This window comes from Macrotis lagotis, chromosome X, assembly GCF_037893015.1.
Source record: "Macrotis lagotis isolate mMagLag1 chromosome X, bilby.v1.9.chrom.fasta, whole genome shotgun sequence".
Lineage (NCBI taxonomy): Eukaryota > Metazoa > Chordata > Mammalia > Peramelemorphia > Peramelidae > Macrotis > Macrotis lagotis.
This window is the reverse complement of record NC_133666.1, coordinates 138,736,076-138,759,734: the sequence shown is the minus strand read 5'-3', so window position 1 is coordinate 138,759,734 and position 23,659 is coordinate 138,736,076. Positions and strand designations below refer to the sequence as shown.

The 23,659-nt window shown below is 33.1% G+C and overlaps 1 protein-coding gene across 5 annotated transcripts in view; it reads right to left on the bottom strand.

The window, feature by feature from the left end:
- The window catches only part of SDK1 (sidekick cell adhesion molecule 1), a 1,240,677-nt gene that overhangs the window by 525,508 nt on the left and 691,510 nt on the right, over positions 1-23,659 (bottom strand). For all 5 annotated transcript variants that reach the window (XM_074200552.1, XM_074200555.1, XM_074200553.1 and 2 more), the window contains one exon: positions 21,355-21,488. In XM_074200552.1, the coding sequence (XP_074056653.1) occupies positions 21,355-21,488 (134 nt within the window). The remainder of the gene's footprint in view (positions 1-21,354; positions 21,489-23,659) is intronic.

Here is a 23,659-nt window from a genome sequence, read left to right as displayed (position 1 = left end):
CACTCATAAACCTCCCCCTATAAATTACATAACTCAAACTACTTTATACAAGCTAATCTTATGTGATAGTGAAGGTTCTCTAAAAAAAAAAAAGACTGGTAAGTTTTCATGTCAAAAATATTACTGATCTAAATTGTAGTTTACTTGGGATTAATGTTTCCAAAATACAGCTCTATTAAAGAAAATAAATCTGATAAATAGAGGCTATGTAACTGTAATGCAAAGAAGAGCATTGTGTTCCTGGCCACACAGGATATCTGAGTTATGAAGAAATTATACAGGCACATTAAAATACTTTTAACATATTGATATGAGACAGCAATTAATGATTAGTTCTTTTAAAAAGTGAAATAGGCTAACTCCTTTCTCTAACATGTTAATGCTATTAAGCAATTGATTTTAAAAAATGTTTTCATAGGGAAAATTTCTTCAAAAAGCATTATTTATTTCCTTATGACAAGATTTAAATGCATTTGTGATTATAACTTTTACTCTAAATAATTATTTTCTAAAATGTGTTGCCTATTTAATAGTTAGTAAAATGCCTAACTTAATTCTGAATTATTAATAATGCAAAAATAAGATTCTGAATTTGCACATTAACTTTTACATATATATATATATATATATATATATATATATATATATATATACACATCTTAAAATTTCAGGACATTCCTCTATCTCCACAATTAAAAAAGTTAAAACTAATTAGATAATATACTATACTAGCGACTTAATTTTAACTCATTAAAAAAATTCATTGGGATTAAGAATAGATCTTGCACTTGTGAATTATTTGTCATTTCAACTTGTGAAACTACATGTTATTATTATAAATTTCTAAATTCTCTTTCTAGCATAGCTATATTTTATATTGGTGCCATACACTGCCTTCATAATTAAAGTTTTGGCAGCTTTTCCATTATAAACTCCCTATGGGAGCTTTTGAATCAGCCTTTTTAAAAGATTTATTTATAAATTTTGAAAGTTACATAGATAGGTACAAAAAAAGGAGAGGGAATAAAAATATCTCAGCAACTCAAGGGAAGGAGTGTTACAACACAGGTAATGACTGAATAGCAATAACATTCCAATCCGTTACAAAAATGTACACCATCTCAGAATCTTCCAATACAATTAATGATACATCATTTTGTAGATAGAAAATCAGGAGACAATATAAAATCGAAAAGGTCTGCCAAATTCACAATATTTCTTTACCTTCATCTCTGGAGGAGAAATTGCCTTCTCCATCAGCAAACATATTATCAGATTTCCCATGGTTTTATAAAATTCAATCTCACACTCCCAGTCTGTTTAATGCAATATTACTTAGTTATTGCAAGTGGTAATAGTACTAATTATGTTATAAAAACATCAAAGTTACAATTGAAGTAGTTTTAACTTGGTGATGTTTTAAGTTACAAGAATTGTGTATGACAATTTAAAAAAAACAACAACCACCTAATTAGTATGTGATCCAGTTCCTAAGGAAAACTTCCTCCTTTAAAAAAGTTTGAAATCAAGTAGGATTTCTGGGAGCCAAGATGGAAGAGTAGACTGTGAGTTGCTATAGCTCTCCCATGTTCATCCCAGAACAACCAAGAAATAGTGTCCCAGGACCAATCCTGAGAATGATAGAACCAGAAAAAAAGACAGGGTGAAACAATATTTTAGCCTAGGAAACTTAAAGATTTAGCAAGAAAGGTCCATCTCATTCCAGTGAATGGGGAAGGATAGTACAGGATAGGAAGCAAACCAGCAGACCAGTGGCAAACCAGATCTCAGCAAACCAGTTGGAGATTCTAAGCTGCAGAATTAGTGGAGTGGGCAAGCCAAAATCAGGACCTGCCAAAGGCCTTGGCATGGCCAGAGAAGCATCAGACTCCAGCTCTAAGAACCAGTTCATGCTAAAGTGCAGCTCCTGGTAGGTGGGCATCCTCTGGAGGTTAGGTCACCATGTGCTTCAGCATAGCCCCAAGCAAGCAGTAGCCTCCAGAGACCAGACACTCAAGTAGTTCGGTGTAGCCCCAGGGTAGCTACACCAAACCACCACACATAACCACTAGGACCCCAGTTCAGTATTAGATAAGGTGTCAGATCCCTATGGCTACCACCACCTCAGTATAAGTACCACACACAAAAGTCCCCTATGGACCTCAGGGCAATATCAGCATGGGCACCAGGTATAGTCAGGACCTACAGTCACAAGCATAAGAAATCTAAGACTGCCTCTTCCACCCTGGAAGCTGAGCTCATGTTTAAAAGAAAGGAAAAATACCAAAAAATGAGCAAAAAAAGCAACAAATAAGAAAGACCTATCCTTATAGAAAGTTATTATAGTAGCAGGGAAGACCAAGAAAAAAATTCAGAAGATCTAGGCAAAACTTAAAAAAAATGGGAAGTGGTCTCAAGCCAAGAGAGAAATCATGGAAGAATTCAAAAAGGAGCTTAAAAATCATAAAAGAGATTTATAAGTAAAATGGGAAAAGAAACGAGAGCAATGTAAAAGAATTAACAAAGTGCCAAAAACTTGGAAAACTCATTAAAAAAGTAGATCTGACCAAATGGAAAAGGAGTTGCAAAAATTCACTTAAGAAAACACCTTAAAGAGTGCAATAGGGAAAATGGGGGAAAAAAGTACAAAGTTATTAGAGGAAAATAACACCTTAAAAGATATAGCTAAGCAAGCAGAAGCTAATGATTCTATGAGACATCCAAGAATCAATCAAATAAATTCAAAAGAATTAAAAAAATGGGAAAAAAAATAAAAAATTCCTCATTGGAAAAATAACTGATAAGGGAAATAGATCCAAAAGAGACCATATTAGAATCATTGAACTTTCCAAAAGCCATAATCAAAAGGAGGACCTGGACAGCATCTTTAAAGAAATTATTAAGGAAAGCTTCCCTGATATCCTGGAAACAGAGGGTTGAAAAGAAGAATTGAAAGAATCCACTGATCACTCAGCTAAATTTTAGCATTGTTAAGTCAAGGAAAAAAGACCACGGTGTTGTTGAAGTGATGATTTATTCCAAATATTCTTGAAATAAATCTGAAACTAATGCTCAAAGGGCTATAAACTGTACCTACACTCTGATACAGTAATTCCATTCCTAAGTGTGTATAGCTAAGGAAATCAAAGAAAAAAATGGTCTATATGTAAAAAAAATATTTGTAGCAACTCTTTTTGTGGTGGCAAAAACTGGAAATTGAGAGGATGCTTACAAATCAGGGAATGGATGAAAAAGCAGTGGCATATAATTATAATGGAATACTATTGTGCTATTAAAAAAATGAGTGTGACTTCAGAAAAAAAATGGCCAGACTGATATGAACTCATGCAAAGTAAAATGAAAAGAACACTATACATAATAACAGTAAGATTGCAATGATGACCAATTGTGAAAGATATAGCTATTCAGATCAATACATTGATTCAAGGCAATTCCAAAGGTCTCATGATGAAAAATTGCTATCTTTCTACCTGTAGAGAAAAAACTGATGAACTCTAAGTACAAATTTAAGCATAATTTTCTCCCTTTATTTTTATTTATAATATGGCTAATATGGAAATATGTTTTAATTGATTTCACATTCATATTTAATATCATTGTTTGCCTTCTCAGTAAGTAAGAGAGGAGTGGGGGGGGGACAATCTGGAACTCAAAACTTAAAAAAGAAAACCATGTTTAAAATAAATAAATGATGAATTGAAAAATCTCTAATGGGGAGAAAACATGCAAAAAAGTTATAAAGCAGTAGCATGCATAAAATAAGATAGACTGGAAACAATCAACAGAGAAAAGAGACTAATGGGGCAGGTTAGGTGATAGAGTAGATAGAGTCAGGAGGAATTGAGTTCAAATCCCGCCTCAAACATTAGGTTATTTATTAACTTGTGTGACCTTGGCCAAGTCACTTAACCTCATTGCCTTGCAAAAGAAAGAAAAAGCACTAGCCTACATCGTGTGTGTGTGTGTGTGTGTGTGTGTGTGTGTGTGTGTGTGTGTGTGTTGCAAAAGAAATAATCATGAGAGGTCACTAGAAATGAGGATTAGGTCTGCAAAGCAGATGGGATTTTACTGGGACTTGAAGGAAGACAAGATGTGGAGGAGAGCATCAGAGGCTTTGAGGACAGCTAGTGACTATGCCTGCAGTCTGGAGAGTGTCTTGTTCAAGGAACAGTGAGGAAGCCAGTTTTTCTGTTTTGCAAAATACAGCCACATTTGATGTAATCAGGAATGAATAAGCACTCACAGTGTGCCAAGATCGTGTTGTGCTGTGGGCAAGCAAACATGGGCAAAAGAAACAGTCCCTAGCCTGGAGGTACTTAGCTTTGTAATGGGGGAGACAACACAGAGAGAGGAGTAAGGGGAGGAAGGAAGTGCATGGGTCCACCAAGGATAAATAAGGTTGAAAGCTCACTATGGGATTGTAGAGACTGATGTTGGGAGTTCAAGTCAAAAAAAAAAAAAAGTGACAGAGCCGGGCGGGTGGCACGATATATTCTGAAGGAAAAAATAGGAAGCTATTGACCCAGTGCCCCTTGAGTCTGGAGGACCTGAGTTCAAATCCAGACTCAGTTATCCATAGCAAGTCAACTTCTCTCTGCCTCAGTTTCCTCAAATTCAAAGTGGGAATCATAACTGGAATGACTTCACAAGACTGTGTTGAGCATTCAATTATATTTGCAAAGTAGTTCTTAGCACAGTTCTGGCACATAATAGGTAATTAAAAATGCTTATCCCATCTCTTTCCCTACCATTCTTACTATTTTACTAATATAACATAGTACTGGTCTAGGATTTTTTTTTGAAAATGAATTTCTACTTTCAAATTTAGTAAGGAATCTGAGTGGAGGTATATACATTTAAATGGTAGTTAAACTCTGAGGCATAGTTGAAAAAAACGTTGCAATCATTGGGCCTCTTTGAAAGGTAATTATTTATTGCCAAATACTGTTTTTTTTATTTTATGATGCACAAGACCCCTTAGATATAGATAAGGAATAAGAAATACCATATCTTTATGGATTAGCATATAATTTCTTTCAACAAAGAAGATTCCTGGAAAAATCAAAAAATATAATGATAATGAAATTTATTATATTTCAATATGTAGGAAGCATTTTATTGTTGTTATAGGATTCATTCCTGAATCAGTTGTAACAAGTCAGCCATAAATGTGTTAAATGTTGAAAATAATACTAGTTTAAAAAAAGTTATAAGAAATGATGTGTACAACTTCATAAATAAACTCTAAACTTACTGATTTAAGGTAAAAATGGCAAAAAGATGGGAAAAAGAACTTTGATTAGTGTATAATTTTATACAAAGTTTTAACTAATTAAACCAATACCAAAATGAAGAGATGAAAACAGCTTAAATGCTAGCATAGTCAATAAACATGATTTACTTGCCAAGTAGAGAGAGATGACAACCAAAGAAAGACATAACCAATTTAAAATATAAATGTATTTGTTAAATTTTATGTAGAAGGATGGTGAAAGATGACCAGTAGTATGATCTCAGATATTACAGAGAAGTGTATAAGGTCAAACTAGCTTAGTGAAGTATATCAAGACACTCAACTAAACAAAGTAATCCTAAGTATATTTAAAGATGAAATTCAAAGGACAAAAAATGAACAAAAGATAGAAATTATGTGCAAAAAATTATAACAAATTATTTTTTAAACAATCCGAGCAACATAGTTTCCATATTTAAAATCTAATATAACAATCTTAGATATGTACATAGAAGAAGTAGACAAGGCATTGAAGAAAATGAAGTCAGTAAAAGCAGTCAGATTGGACTAACTGTGCATAAATTAAGTCTTTATTGGAGGCAAAAATATTGTGATGGGACTGAGGAAAGACAAGATACCAAAGGCATACCAAAAAAAAAATATCTCACACATTGTTACTACTACTCCAGTTTTCTCTTCTACAAAAGGAGAATAATGACATTGACTTTACTGGGTTGTTGTGCAAAACTAATATGACAATATTTACAAAGTAACAAAGAGATCATTTATAACTATTGCCTAATCATACATTTAATAAGAAAAAACTATCATTGAGAGAAGAGGGTTTTTCACATTTCTTTGATAATATCCTTTAATCCAATAATTTTTTCTAGTTTCTTATTTTTTGTAAATTTCAGTTAGTTTATACCCATCATAATTTCTTGTTTGCTTTCTCAGTGATATTCATTTTCAGTTCTCTTGAGACTGTAGTATAATTCTCATTCATGCTATCAATTAATATTGTGCTACAGATGTGTACAACTGCTAAGTCAACTTTTTTAGTACTGCATGTTTTCTTAAAGTGGTCTACTCCTGTACAAAACTAAACATGATGAAAATTTGCTCTAATATTTGAAATTAAGTGAGATCAAGATACATTTAATTGACTCAAACACAAAGCTAGTTACTAAAGTTTCCAAAGAATAATGGGGATGTTGAAGTTCAACATCAAAGTGTTAGCATTCTCATAGAAGAGTTTATTCCTCACTTTCCCCCAGATATTTCCTAGAAGAAAGTTAGAAATACTTTCTGCTGATATGGGTTAATTAAAAACTTGTTTTGTTTCAATTTCCTTTTGAGTGTTTGCATAATCAAACATGCTAGCTTCCAAACCTATGTAGTATTCTTCTCTTAATTTTTTCAATGACCTCACCTGACATCCATGAACTTTTTCTTTTTTAAGTATTTTGATAACTGTTTTAATATAATTAGTTTCCTATCTAAGCTATTTTTTTATCTTGCATATTTAAAAACATTATTCTGAAAAGGAATCCACAGTCTTCATCAGACTACTAAAAATGTTCCATTACATAAAAAAATAGTGAAAAATCCATATAGACTGAGCTGGGACTTTGAGAGATAGAGAGTTGTGTGAAAAGATGATCAAACAAAGTATTTTCTTAATTATTTTGCCAGGTTACACAGCTCCCATACAGTCTTTTACTTTACTACATTTTAATAAACTATGTGGATATTGAAAAGCAAAGTGTTTGAGTCACATGAATAATATTGGTCAATCAAAAATAGATATCCCAAGTATAAAAACAGAACAAAACTGAAAGGACTAATAAATATTTTTATCAGAATTCTAAAATTTTCAATTAGAGAAATTAATATATCCAATTATTTTTCCTAGACTAAGTTTTCAACCTGGTTTATATAATAGCTAAATCTGTCCACCTATGATGAATAGCTTGTAGGAATATGCTTCTTTGTACAATTTCTATACTTCAGCTTGTGGGAAAGCTGGTGCATGCATACTGGATTCTCAATTATGAAATCGCTTAGGTCATGATTTGACTATATCGCCACCTAGTGGACAAGTAATGTATTATACTCACTGATTAATTAATCAATAATTTGTTTTTTTGGTATTTTTCCAAAGAGTCCCAAATAAATCAGGTATGGGTGACTAGTGCTGTAGAAGTAATTTACATCTTATCTAGGACACCAGAGAAGTAAAACAGGCATTATGTCTCAGTGCTGTATTGTATAATATTTATATTTTTCCCCTAATGCACTACTCTGTGAGATAGAGATGACCCAGGTTTCTCAAAGGCAATGCCAGTATAACATTATCTTGATAGGTTTTGCCCAAAAAGAAAGGCTCTGAATAGAGAAATTTAGGATGGCTAATCCATCAAGGAAGGATCATCTTAAACTGGGAAAGTTCTTTAGCAGATTACTGCCGAAATAATGAAGGATTTGTCCATTACAACTCTCAAATATTTACTACTAAGTCAATCAGGGGTTGAAATGTGCATTACTGGAAAATGGCACACTGAATATTTAATCACATTTTATACTGGGACGTTAAAAATATATAATTGCTTTGCTTTGTTAAAACTCCTATGTGCTTAAAATAAAATCAATTACCCTATTATAAGTCAGGTTCACCTAGAATGCAATCCAATGTCATGGATGTCATAGAAATGGAGATGAGTTTTACAAGGAGGTCTCAAGTATGTAACAAAATCAATGAGTACTCATAATGATATTGCTTCAATAGCTAATTAATTTTAATCAAAAGCATGATAAATTAAAAATCAAATATATGAGAAAATATATTAAAATTAATAAAGGAATATCATATACTTTAAATATATTTTGATGTGGTTAATCCTGAAGACGAAGTCCTAAGACACCCCCACCTTTTTACTACCCCTTTTAAATAACTACAGAGAACATTAATAGTCTTATCTTCACTAAAAACAGCCAAGAAAAATATTTAACTCTGTACATATCAATGTCATCTTATAGTGTGGTCTAAAGAAAACAGCAACTGACAACAAATGAGAACAGCAAGCATTTTCATTTTCTTTTTGTTGGGGAAAGGATCAGTGTGATGGTTAATTATTGTAAAACTAAACTGAATCACTTAGCTGGTTTAGAAGAGTGTGTAAATGATATAAAGATCTCCAAAGGTCATATATTCCTTTACTTACTAAACTCCAGTGGCTCCTTATCATCTCTGTAATAGGGATTTTGTTTTTGTTTTTTCTTTTCAAGTAGAGGAGATGTTTAAAATGGAAAGAAAATAAATAGTTGTTAAATGAAAAAAAATCATTAAAAAAATTAGGTTACATATCTCTGGTGAGGAGGAAATATGAATAACTGGGACAGATATCTCTGTTTTTAAAAGGAAGGATATGGTAGAAAGAGCCCAGGCTTTGGAATCAGATCTTTGACTTTCCATTTGGCGTCTTCTCAACTTGTAATCTTAACAAAGTCACTTAAGTTATTTGTCTGTCTCACTTTCCTCAACTGAACTTCAAGAGCACCTTCCACCTGAAATGTGGATAGAATGATATTATTGTTCCAACAGTGTCTGGCACAGAGTAGGGATTTAATAAATGCTTGCTCCCTGTCCTTTGTCCCTTTTCAGATAATGAAACCAAAGGTACTCACTCTATCTTTTGGAGTATCAAATGGCCCCTCTAAACAGTATGCACTTTTAAGGAAAAACATCAACCAACTCTGCCAGAATTAAGCGGCTTTTGGGCTATCTAGATGCAATTCTAAAAAAGGTTAGATCTGGACCAACTAATCTTAAAACCAAATAAGTTAATTAATTGTTTCCAAAAGTCAAATTCTATAATATTTGGTTATAACTTTATCAACACATCATTAAATTAACTCTCTTCACCCCTTTCCTTAAACAATCATTTATGTACCATGCTTTCTTTATTAATTCTTCTTTTGTATGATTTACTTTTGGGTTACTCTCTACATTAAGTGAAAGTTCCATTTTCCATCAGAATAAAGAAATGTGGAACTGTGTCAACTATCTGCAATTAACAGAATAACTTGGAGCTGATTCTTGCAGGTAAGATTTCTATATGTAAGTCATTCTGATTAATCTGGATGATTCCACAAGTCAGAAGAAATGGAAGAAGAGAGGTTTCAATTCTGGAGCACATTTATGCTGGAAATTTTCCCCAAATGAGAGCAAACCTTTGTGCAATTCAACCCTGTCAGAGTTAATAAAACTAGAGAGTGACATTCTGACAGAGAGATATACTACGCTATGGAACAGTCTTTAGAGGAAAGTAAATAGTGTAACTTGGGACATTTAATACCAACCTCAACAAAATACATAAGTAAAAGTCTTTCAGGGTCATTTGAAAGGCATACTTTTGCATACTCTAGTTCCCTTGTCTCTGGTTCCTTCATTTTGTCTCCCAAAGAATGGAGAGATTCTTCTATATCCCCACTTCCTTAAGCACATTCTGAGGATGGAAAATAAAATAGAGAAGCTGGATGCAAAATGAATCTCCCTTTTTCAGCAGATAATTTAAATTTGAAATTTGACAAATAAACTCAACTTTTCTTGGACCTCAGTTTCTTCTATAAAATGAGCAGGTAGAGCTTAAATTATTCTGTTGAGCTGTAGGTCCTCTGAAATGATAAATCAGATATTTAGTCTTTGTGTCTTCCATTGACTTCCATAATTGTTGTCCTGACCCATTCCTTGCTACTGGATCCAAATGATTCTGGAGGAGAAAGGGAAGCTTGTGATTTTGCATAGCCCTCTTTGACTTGAATCCAAATCATTTATATGCCATCGTATCACCTTCCTGCTATCATGGTTTTCTTCCAGAATGAAGGATAAACAACAATGCTACCCAAAGAACGTCATTGAAATATGTTGCTTGTGCTATTCCCGTGATCATTCAAACCTATACATACAGTTAACATCTTTAAAGTTATAAATTATCTTAAAGAAATCTTGAAAATAAACTTGAATGCCTTAGGAAAGTAACTGTGGTGCTAGAAGGTTATACTGAATCACTTAAATTTCTGATAATAATACAGTAGTAACTCCTATAATAGGAGTCTGTTTTGTGAAATAGCATTTTCCTGGCAAAGATAAATGGAGAAGACTGTATAGGTAGAATAACGATTAGAAACAATAAAGAACCACAAGAGGAAAATAGATTCTAATTATATTACATAGAAAAATCTTATGAATTATTAGATACATTGTGGGTCCCTACTAACTTCTGATATTATAAATTCCATTTCATACCCAAGGAACAAATTGTTTTTGGCAATGAGGACTCCAACAATCTGACTTTGGGTAATGGTCTTGAGAGTGACTAATTATTCTTTCATTTTAACAGACCCTCACTGACACTCTTAAGAGTTGATTTAACATTCTCAACCACATTGTAAAGATCTACAATTTTAATTACCCACTGTAATTGCCTTCTCTAATAGCTGAAAGAACATCATTTATAGTGATCAGTAATAAAGCATTATGACTGAGTGGCAAAGGTGGAACTAAGTAGGTACTGTCAAAAGTTTCCCAATTGTTATACTACATATATAACAATAAATGAGACTAATTAATCAGTCTCAGATATTGATATATTAATTGGTTAAATATTAAGAATAGGTGCAAATTCAAATACGTGTGTGTGTGTGTGTGTGTGTGTGTGTGTGTGTGTGTGTGGTCTTCAACTAAACTCCTTCTCTGATGCCTAGTCAAATCTTAACACAGAAATTGCTATGGATTCTCAAGCGAAATTCAATAGAAGGCAAGTTATATCAATTGTCAATTGTCCTTTTTACAAGGTGCCAGTATATACATGTGAATACTCTATAGGAGGACAGATGGTCAAACTGATCAGACAGAATCAGGCCTTTTCAAATTAGAAAGATTTCAAGTATGGGCTCAATGAGAGATTGTTATTTGAGAACCTAATTTGCTAAATTCTGAGCATCCTATTAGCCAAATGTTGGCAAGATTGCAAAATATTAGGCCCACAGACATTGTTGAAGACAACATACTTTTCAAGTAGATGAAGTACATGAATTCACACTCACATATAGACATGGTATTCAAAGTATTAAAGTTTTCATGTTGTAGAAGTCAAAATAGGGAGCACCTCATCAGAATAGGCCTAAGTCTAATAAGTATGAGCTTACATAATTTTTGAAACAATCTTATTAGCTTATCTTTAATACCATCTTCTCTTATCTTTAGTAATTATTCTATTGTGAGAAATATAGATGCAGATGCAAAGTATCCTTGAAGAAGAGGTACAGACAAAATGCAGGATACATCTATATAAGCTCTTCAGAGTTGGTAGGGATTCCAAATTAAAGAAATCATATCAGAATTGCCTGGAAGTCAACTGAGGCACCAAAAGAACAAATGCAGTTATGCCTGTTGCTAGGACAACAGAGAGTCAGTTCCCCAAAGCTTGGTCTGGGCATCTGTAGAATTATGCCAATTTAATCACATGATGATGGAACAACAGTTAAAAAAAAGAAAATAAAAATAAAAGTAGGACACTCTCTTCCATTGTTTAAATAGACGCCTTTTAATATCACAATGATGAGAAGACAACTCAAAGGGCTATACTTTGGTGAAAACTGAATTACAAGGAGATGGATATTTTACAAATGAGTGTTTCAAGCATCCAGCCAGAGCTATGTGAACCAATACAGAATAAGGATTGTATAAATATAAATGATGGGGGCAGGGGGAATTTTCTGTGATTTATTTTGATTTTAACACCTCTCTCTCCCTATAAAGTATGAAAATGTTCAGTGATATCATGATGAAAAGTCAACTGACTGGGATTCTAACTGATTGCCAGTGATTAAAGCTGACTCCAGTTAATTGACTGGCTGGGATTTAGGGAGAATGGCTTCCTGTGTTGGCATTACCACACACACACACACACACACACACACACACACACACACACACACATAACTATAGTTTGGGATTATCCAAATTGCTGAAGTAGATAAAGGAGATTTTAATTTCCACCTATTCTTAATATTTAAACAATTAATATACCATGATCTATAAAGGAATGTAGTGGATTGTTTTCTGACTCTTTTTCCATTCTCTTTTTATTTTTCCTTTATGCTCCCAGAGTCTGGGAATGTCCTTAAAGGGGTGATGAGTTGAGTTTTTTTCCTTGTTTTTCTTTCCACTGCTCTTTATTTAAAAAAATCTAAATAAGACATAATCTACTACTATATACTATCATGGCATATACAGTGTGGGTGTGTTTGTGTATATCTATATGGATATAAATATCTATGTATAACTGAGTTACAAATGAGTTTGTATTTTAAATCAGTTTTGCCTTGGGGACATTGTATTCTTTTGCAAGGAGGTCAAATACCTCCTGATTAAAAAAAAAGTTTGGAAGAAATGGTGATAATCAAAGTAAATTCTAAATTTTCACCTCAGGGTTGGGGATTGGTTTGAATTGGTGAAGTTGAAGCTGTTGTAATTATTTAGTATCTTTCTTCTCATTCTGCTTCTAGTTTTATATTTATTTATACAAAGATGACTCTGATATGATTTCCACCTCAGCAACCACTATAGCTTAGCAAAAAAGGAAATTTCAATTTTTTTGCTAATGTTCTTCTGAATACAGATGTCATCACCTTTCAAATCTCTTCTGGAAGAAAATGTTCATCATCTGTAGGTGTGAGACTCCTAGGTAGTCTATGAATGTTTTGTCGCTTTAATTTTTGAAACATCATTCATATTTTCCAGCATATTTTTCACCATTTTTTATAACTTCTTGGCTTACTCTAGCCCTGTGTGACATCATCTCCTCATTCTCCCCATTAGTACATTGATGTCTGTCTAGACTCCTGAGTTCTAATATGTCAGCTTTTTGTCTTACCTCTTTATATATATTTATTCTCTCATCTCTCCAACTCGCCTTAAGGTGTGGTTTGCCTTAATTCAAATGGAAGCTCTTGGTGGGTAGGAATTATCTTGATTGCTTATACTTATTAAAACAGTTAACATAATTCATGGCACATCACAATTAATTCATAAATATCTTATTTGTCCTCTTTTGTGCCTACCTAAAATCACCAAATATAAAAATAAATGCTGAATTAGTTTGGAAAACAATGTCACTTTGTCTGCAGGATTTCTCTACCTCTTCATTCTCCAGAATAAAATATTGGTAAATAACCAACAATGAATTTAATGTTTATCATAAGCAATACACAATTAGATAACCAAGTATCCTGCTAAATGATTTCTCTTTTCTTTAGTCAGATTATAAAATCAATTCCTTTGTTTGCCTCTGAAGAGAATCCATGAGCAAAGTTTCCATTAGTTGTTTTCTGGTTTTGTTAATTATGAAAACATCAATATAGATGTGGTTCAATTCTTTCAATAATGCCAAATTTTTGGTAATTAGGCAATGATCTTACATTTAAAATGCCTAGAATGAATATTCATAGACATTCTAAAACCTACTGATGTTTAGCATCTTCTGCCCTTTTTTCTGTATCCACAAGTCTAAAGAACTTTCAGATTTTTTTTAATCCAAAGACTGTTGTGTTCCAAAAGTTCAGAGTCTAGAAGACTCTATTAGTGATATCCCTCCTATTCTTAGCTAAGTTTTTTCTGACAAAAGATTCCATCTGTCATCAGTATTCTACTTGGAGTAAGATGGACCATAGGTCAAATTAACTCTGATAATACTTCAGTATATGATGCAAGAGATAGTTTTATTTACAACAGTTACTATAACATAAAAAACAGAGCAACTATTCTATATTTTCCAATGAATCAGTCAAATATACATTCTGATTCATCTGAAGGATAAAAAATTATGAAAGAATTCACATAGAATAAAAATATAGACTTCAGAACCTTTAATTTTCCTAAATGGAGAGAATTTGAACAGTGAACATTTGATCAGCAACTGCAGAAAACTGGTCAAAAGACCAAAATGAATGTATTTGAAAAACAATGTGAACAATCAATGCTGGGAAGGGATGGGGAAAATCTGGGACGCTAATACATTGCTGGTGGAGCTGTGAACTCATCCAAACTTTCTAGAGAGCAATCTGGAATTATGCTCAAAGGGCAACAAAAATGTGCATACTTTTTGATCCAGCAATACCACTACTGGGTCTGAAGAGATTATGAAAAAGGTTAAAAATATCACTTGTGTAAAAATATTCATAGCAGCCCTGTTTGTGGCAGCAAAGACTTGGAAATTAAGTGAATGTCTATCAGTTGGGGAATGGCTTAATAAACTGTGGTATATGTATATGATGAAACACTATTGTTCCATTAGAAATCAGGAGGGATGGGAATTCAGAGAAGCATGGAAGGATTTGCATGAACTGATGCTGAGCGAGATGAGCAGAACCAGAAGAACACTGTACACTATAACAACAACATGGGGGTGATGATCAACCTTAATGGACTTGCTCATTCCATCAATGTAATAATCAGAGACAATTTGGGGTTATCTGCAATGGAGAATACCATCTGTATCCAGAGAAAGAATTATAGAGTTTGAACAAAGGCCAAAAGACTATTACCTTTAATTTAAAAAAAACCTGTTATCTTACTATGCAATTTTGCTATCTCTTATACTTTATTTTTCTTCCTTAAGGATATGATTTCTTTCTCATCATATTCAACTTAGATCAATGTATACCATAGAAACAATGTAAAGACTAACAGACTGCCTTCTGTGGGGGGAGAAGCAAGATTGGGGGAAAATTGTAAAATTCAAAATAAATAAATAAAATCTTTCTTTTATAAACAACAACAAAAAAAGAAAAATAATGTAATATATTGGTAAGAGGCTAATGTGTCTGGAGTGGGCTGATAAGTGAACCTTAAAAATAACAAGACATGAGCAAAAAAGGGAGCTTAGCAAATTGTGGTAATTTTCTTTTAAAACTGTGAAATTCCATATAGGACTATGTTTTGTTAAGCAAAGGTGGAAAAGGGAAGATCTGGGGGATACTTAGACATTAAAACATTTTTTTCCAAGTGAAAGAATTGATACTGTGATCTCCTTCCAACAAATAACCATTAATTTTGTTCAACATTTCCCCAGATGGGATACATAATGGACGTATGTCAGAGTTTATAAAATGATTGCAAGGCAAATTCAATTTTCCATCTCCCTTGTTTGCATCCTGAAAGAATTTCATATCCTCACATATCAATTATTGTGACAGGGATAAGAGACAAATCATTTCAATGAATGTAATAGCAAAAGTGATTAGAGGTAAAAAAAGATATTAAAGACACATGTAAGCTATAAATAAAATGCTGAGTCATCCTGAATATTGTAAACCTATAAATGCTATTTTCTATATTGGAAGACTATTCTGAAATAATCATAAATCTCCTATCAACTGAATTCTGACCATCTGCTTTTGACAAAATAATCTACCTGGATTTAGAGACAAGTAGATTCTCTCTTTCTTCTCAAAAGGGCAGTAAGTCTTCCTTGGTCCAAAAATCCATGATTTTTAAAATCAACCTTATCCTGTTGATTATTGTATATGGCTTCTCTTAAGAATTAAAATTGCTGAAAACAATAGAATGATGAAAGCAAATATACCAAGGCTGCAATGATACCAAAGATAACTGTCAGAAGATATTCAGGAAATGGATGAGAGAAGGAGGAAATAGACTAGTTGTATAGTATGAGTGAAGTATAACAGATGGACAACCTATATTTTACAATAGTATTAATAGAATGCTAGAAGATATATCTTTCCTATTCATTGAGTATATCCTTTATGGATAATTTATAAGGAATAGATACAAGAATCATAAAGATGAAAAACTGGGGACAGGTTAGAGATGGTTCACATTGATCTGCTCACTAACCAAATGAAATATGAATCAAGTTATCCTCTCACCATCCAATCATTCTGTCCTCCTTTAGAGACCTACATAGATATAATCCTCAATATGATGGCTAGTCTATTATAATTTCTAACATATTTGAGTTCCTATGATACTTATTATCTATATCATTCACATGTTAATCATGTACTACACTGGGACATCTGTACTATCTTGCCTTGTTCTTCAATTACTGTACTTAATTTTTAATGTTGTGATTGAATAAATTGAATAATTACTCAGTGATTGTAAAGGGTGAGAAATTGGGAATGGATCATTAAGTACTAGTAAAGGAAATATAAAGAAGTATTTATATTCTTTGTTAAGAAGGTACCAAGGCATACTTTAAAGAAACCTGAGGGAATTTAGAGGGTAGCTAACTGAAGGAAGGAAGGAAGGATGGATGGATATTCCTAGTGAACTTAGTAAAAGGGGGTTGTAAACTATAATTTTAGGAGTGTAGACTAACCAAATACCTTGGATTGAAACACAGGAGTTAAATAAAAAGTTTGCTTCTTTGCTTATGTATTAAAGGTAATCCCATGGCTTTGTCTTGTGGTAAAAGTTGAAGGATAGGTTTATGTACTAATTCAAAATCACAGAATCTAAAGTCCACAGAGACCCCTCAGCAGCTTCCCATTTCAATACATACTCAAAATAGAATCTCCAGTATAACATCATCATCATCATCATCATCATCATCACTAATAGTTCTCTAACATTTATTATGTGCTAGTGACTATGCTAAGTCCTTTACAAATATTATCTCATTTCACTGTCAAAACAACCCTGGGAGGTTAGGTCCTATTATTATCCCCATTTTACAGATGAAGAAACTGAGGTTAAAAGATGTGCCCAGAATCACATAGCTAGTAAGTGTCTGAGGCTAGATTTGAAATCCTCATGACTCCAGACTCAAGACTTTGACTGAGTGATCATCTGCTCTTTAAATGAAGACCTCCAGGACAGGAACCTTATTACTTTTCAGGTGTCCATTCTTTTTTTGCACTGACACTGTTATACCTTCATGCAATCTGTTCCCTGCAGAGGAAAGCCTTGTATTGTACAGTATCCTAAGCCACTGAAGTCCCCAGTCTGGTTCTCAGCTCTTCCTATCCTTCCCCTGGTGGGGGGGGGGAGGTGAGGGGGGAATAAATAAAGAAGATTAAAGATGGAAAGGAGAAACCTCTTTCATGTACAAGGGGTCAGGTAATGAAGACATTGAACAATGAAATGTCCTGCCTTACAGAGAATCGGATGTTAGTCCAAGATTAGTAGAGATGGTCAGTACCACCATGGGGCATCATTTTCTTATATTTTACTTCTATGACTTTACAGAAGAGCATTTTATTGATACATGAATTCAGTTCTGAATGAATGGCCCCAAATCAGTTAAGTGAGTGGAAAGTCCTTAAAGGGAAAACAAAAATACAGGTTGGCAGGTTTATAAAGCTTGCCTGAGTTTGACCTCAAAATAGAAATGTCTTCTCTCTGGAGAATTCAGTCATTCTTTTTCCTGTGTGCAACTGAGTTTCAGGAACTAGCCATGAAAGATTCATCCAGTGGTGCTTCCAAGAATCCCACCTATCTGCTGAATTTGTAAATCACATTAAAACTTCAAAGCAAATACACAATTTTAATTGTGAGCAAATCTTTCTAGTGACTAGGTAAATTGTTATTTCAGTAGAGTACTCACCCCTTCATGACAGTAACTATCTGTGCAAAACCTGCAATAATGTATCCAAAAACTTAGGGAAAAATGCTAAGAGATATTATCAATTAAAGTCACAAAACAGCAGGTGGTACTCTGCTAAGTCCTGCATTTTATTTCCAATAGTTAAGTTTACTATCCAAATTTTCTTTATCCTTTAGTTTCCATAGAGGCAACAGTGGCCAAATAGCTCATAAAGTCTTTTCTGCATATGTGTGTGTTTTAGCCTTCCAATACATATTTGCATTTTTTAGAAATATCAGCATTTTAAGAAACCTGAAATATGTCTTCCCTCTTCTTAACTGGGTGATGGTATATCAATCAGGTGACCAGATTTCCCTTCAAAGTTAACCTATGTTCTCTACTTCATTCCATCAATGCTGCTGCTGCAGAATAATGCTTTGTTATTGCACCCGGAAGCTAGAGGCAGGACAACATGACACCCTCGTACTTTAAATTAATTACAATATGACCAAACTCGAAGTTTAATTTCCAGGCCCGACTATTCCAATCTTATCCACCACACAAAGGTTTCCTTCTTTATACTCTCTGTACTAGGAGAAAATTTATCTTCGTTAAATGATAATTGGCTGTATTATCTTTTGACTCTTCAGAAATGCTGGCTGGCAAGTTTAAAAAAAATTCATCAATCTTGTTTTATGTTTTTACAAAGCTTGCATCAGAAGGAAAAAAGAGAGATGTCTAAGTCTCTGTAATGCACTGTGTTTTGCTAGCATTATGAATAGGTCTTGAGAATATCTAATTTACTAATAAACCTAGTAAAGGTGATGTACCCTTCAATATTTCATGGTATAACAAGAAGTCTAGTGGTTAAGGTCCTGATTCATTCCTTGAAGGAAGTACTGCTTCCAAATGGGATGCAGGCATAAAATAGATAACTATGATGGCCCATGAAAATCTATCAAGACCTTGTGATTGTTTTTTTTTAATTAATTTATAGTAAGGAGACAATTACCTGCACATTGTTAAATCCTGAGCCAAAACCTATAAATAAATAACAAATTTATTCGCAGACATTTATTGCTTTACCTTTTTTCCTCATTTCTGGGACATTTTCAACTTATTAACACTTCCTCCAGATTACGGGCATATAGAATATATAGAAATCAAGCACAATTCAAATAATTAAAATGTTTATAAGCAGCCACTGGATCTACTTTCTGGTTTCCTTAAATAAGAAAATTAATACATGAATTTAAATGTTAAAAATTTCTATAGGTTTTAATTCAATAAATACTACTAAATAGACTTCATGATGTTAGAATATTGAGGTGTCATTCTATTAATTTGTATTAAATTCAAACTTTTATCTTATTAATTTGTAGAATTTAGATAAATGGAAATCTACTAGGTAGGAATCTTCCTAAATTTATTTCCTTTATTTTCTTCTACTATAATGAGGTCAGTCTCTTCTAATTTTTTCAAATTTTAACCCTTCTTAACTTGTTATCTTTGGGGGGTTTATTCTGTAGCGCTTTCTAAGAACAGTAGAGTCATTAATTGCATTCATAGAATTTGAAACTAAATGTAATGACAATAGTCATGTGTATTATAGGGGCAGCTAGTTGTTGCAGTGGATAGTCTTGAGTCTGGAGTCATGAGGATTTCAAAATGATTTTCATTTAATGCAAAAACATAATCTCTTCATTATTATTTGAGAAAATTTTCCTGAATAATATTATATTTTAGTTTAATTCCACTTTCCAGGAATATTTATACATCTATATGTTCCATTCAGTGAATTTTGTGAAATAATAAATAGGACTAAATCTCTGAGGCATTTAAAACACCAGAACTTGTAACATAGTGTTTCAGAGGATCATGAGGGAGCACATTTATTCTTGGACTGCCATATGTTCCTGTTGTCATGATAACTGGATTGTTTGCATGGAATTTTTGTGTCTCAATCTATCGACTCATTAATGTAAGAAGCTTTCTAAGTTGCCACTGATCCAGGGGACATCATGGCTATAGATTTGTATTCGTTTTGAAGAGATGTCTGGGCAGTAAGAGGTATTGGGGGCAGGATTTGTACTCAAGACTTCCTGATTCCCATGCCAGCCCTCTTTGTGCCATAGCACACTGCCTCTAATTCACTTTTAATTGGTCAAGTCCATAGGAATTAAGGTGGTCAGGGGGAAAGGACAGGAAATATTCATAAATTACCCTTGGGGATAGGGCAATGAATAAGACAGGATTGATAAATCCATGTCTGTCATTCCTATATTCCTTTTCTCATTTTCCCTTCTTGCACAAGGTCTCCAAATAAAATGTAACTTATCTTTAGCAATTTTCCAAAACAAAAGGCAAAAAAACATTTAAATTAAAGACCCTCTCTAGTCATCCCAGGAATGAAGGTAGATCATATCCCCTCCAACTAAACTATATTGTGGAGGCAGCTAAGTGATCCAGTGGAAAGAGCATCAGTTTTGGAACAGGAGGACCTGAGTTCTCAGACACTCAATACTTATTAGCTGTGTGACCTTGGGCAAGTCACTTAACCCCATTGCTTTGCAAAAACAAACTATATAGCTTATTCATTTCCTTTTTTTTAAGGTTGATGGTTATAGCTAACTCCTGGGATTTGATTATAATATTGTTAAAGTTTACCATTCAGTATCACAGTTTCCTAAATTTTACTTATTCAACAACATCAAGAGTATATTTTATATCACGAAGACATCAAGTTATCTGAGTATTATTAACCAGCTTATATAAAAGATTAATGACCAATAGTTTTTTAAAAAGATATCATAGCCCAAGAGATATGTCAACATTGAGTATCCTTTTTCTTCCCTTAGAAACTAATTATTAACTATTGAGACTAGGCTTAGGAGCCTTCTTTTAGTGGTCAAACTTCTAAAGTAAATTTCCCTGTTAAAACTAAAATTGCTAATGGATCTGTTTCATGAACCATGTAGTAGTATAACTAAAGTGAGTGATAGTGAATATCAATTTAATCAGGTAGAAAAATGGATTAGTTATTATGTACATTTAATACAGTTTATTTTAGTTCAATTCAAAAATAATTTTCCTAAGGATTTTCTTGCAGAGCCAGATAGATATAATAGTCTTAGCTCTTCTAGTCCCAATAAGAACTCATGAATACAATCCCTGTAAGTTGAGAGACATTTTTAAAAGAAAAAATATCACATATGCATAAAAGCAAAAACATAAAACTGTCCATGAATTTAAAGAACTTTCATTAACAAACATTATATGCATCAACATTTTCTGGCATAAACAAATATTGTTTTAAAGAAAGCCATAAATTAAAAGTCCTACTCATTTACTTTTGGCATTTGATTAACACAAGAGATAATCAGGTTAACTAAAGAAATATCCTATTATAACACAATTGTCAATTAAATTGAGTTGTTTATTTTCAGCAGCATAATTTAAACTTTCATTTAGCATTTTAAGACTCACTTTCTATGGTCAAATAAGTGAATGGACTTGTCTTATTTTCTCCATTTTTTTCGTTGACAGCCTGGACATAGTAACCTCCCATATCGCTTGCTGTTGTTGCCAATATCACCAGTTGATTCTCAAGGGTTATGGCTCTGTTTAAGAAAGCAAAGGATAATATCAACTCACTAAAGAAGGCTTCCCATTTTCTCTTTCAAAAATAAATTTCTAGGTCATTTATATTTCCAAAAGTAAAACAGAAAAGAAGGAGGTTAAAAGAGAACTTGAGAGAGAAGAAAACAAATTTCTGGTTAGTCTTTAAGGAAATTTAGAATACTGACCCTTCTCTGTTCAAACTGTGATAAATATTTATAGGATAACACACAGCAGATTATAATACTAGAAGATAAAAATTAGAAAAACTAATGGAGGCCTTTGGTAGACTATCAATAACTGAAAACAGCAAGGGACATTTCAGTGATGTAATGAAATGAATTTCTTTTATGGTGCTCATCTTTCATACTTCTAACAAATAATCTCCTCTAAATTACTTTTCAATCTTATTTTTATTAGATCATAACTATTTAACTTACTTTCTTCATGCAAAACAAAAATATTCTCTATAAATTCAATATAGATAAAAGATACATCTTTTACCAAAAAAAAAAAAACTAAACATTTATTCCTTCCCTGTACATGAGAGTTAAGGGGCACAAGCACAGGCACCCCCTGTGATGTGGAAAATCTGAATAAAAGTTTTTGGCCCTCCCTTTTTACCTAAAAGATATATAGTGACTAACTTTCTCAAATTCACATAAGAAGCTAGCATTAGGACTGGAAAGCAAATACAAGTGTCCAGAAGAAGCAATATGATGATAAAGCACTTGATTTGAAAGTCTCAAATTTGAAGACCTCAGAGATGAAGTCTGAAATATTATGATATTAAAAGATAAAATATGTTGATATTTTACAATGCTATACATATATTATCTGAATTTCAGTATTTCTAAAGTTTTTTGGTATAATCTGCTACCCTTCACATGTCATCTGCAGCTTCTGTAAAACTCCTCAAAAAATTCCATTTAATTTCTTATACTGACCTATCATACAGTTAAACTACAATGGGGACAGTTGAGCTGTGGAAAGGATACCTGGATTTTTTATTCAATCCATTATAACTGTTAAGCAAAAGACACTGTTTTGGGTGCTGTGGATGCAAGACAAAAGTACAATACTGTCTACCATCAAGGAGTTTTCTTTTAACCCATGCACACAGAGAAGTAAATATAATGGAATACCACATTGGAATGAACTAGGGAGGGAGAAGTGGAAGGAACCAATTAAGGCTTCTTAGAGGAAGGAACACTGAGCTTAAAATGAATGATCATAATAATTTTGAGATGTAGAGGAGTAGGAGGAAGTCCATTCCATTCGATAAATTTTTTTAATAAGGCAACAAGGTTAAGTGACTTGCCCAAGGTCAAACAGCTAAGTAATTATTAAGTGTCTGAGGTCGTATTTGAACTCAGGTCCTCCCAACTCTAGGGCTGGTGTTCTATCCATTGCACCACCTAGCTGCCCCCCCCATTCAATAAACATTTAATAAGCATCTACTGTATTGCAACACTGTGCTAAGTACTGAGGATGCAAAAAAGAGGAAAAAAACAATTGACTTTCAAGGAACTTTCAGTCTCCAAAGAGGGTGTAGAGCTTGTATTAATTAAGATGTTGTGTTGAGTTCAAGAAACAGTTTAGTAATAAAATTTGGATAAAACATAGAGTAATTGAAAGGGAGTTCAGTAATGTGAAATAAACTTGAAAAGATGGGCAGAAGTCTAATAGATTCTGGAGGAATCAGTGTTTTATCCTGGAAGCAATAGTAATCCACTTAAGGTTCTAGAGCTGTGGAGTGTCATGGTCAGGCCTATATGTCTTAGGAAGATTCTTTTAGAAGCTGTGTTGAAGTTGTGTTGGATAGGAGAGAGATGAAAATTGGGAAGGTATTACAAAATTTTATAGAGCTAGAAAAAATAATCTTTGGTAACTGATAAGGAAGAGCAGTGAGGACAAAGGAAAATAATTCTAATATTATGAACCAAGTGACGGGAGAGATACCACCAAAAAAGAGGGTTCAAGTCTTAAAAAAACACTTAAAATTGGGAAATAAATAATGAAACATCAAAGAGAGAAAAGAAGAAAGAATATGGTCATGTGTCAGTGGGTTCATTATCTTTTCTTTTAATTTTTTTTTATTTCACCCAAATTTTTGCTATTGAGATAGAGAAATGAAATGCTTAAGTCTTTTAGTGGGACCTTACATTTATTT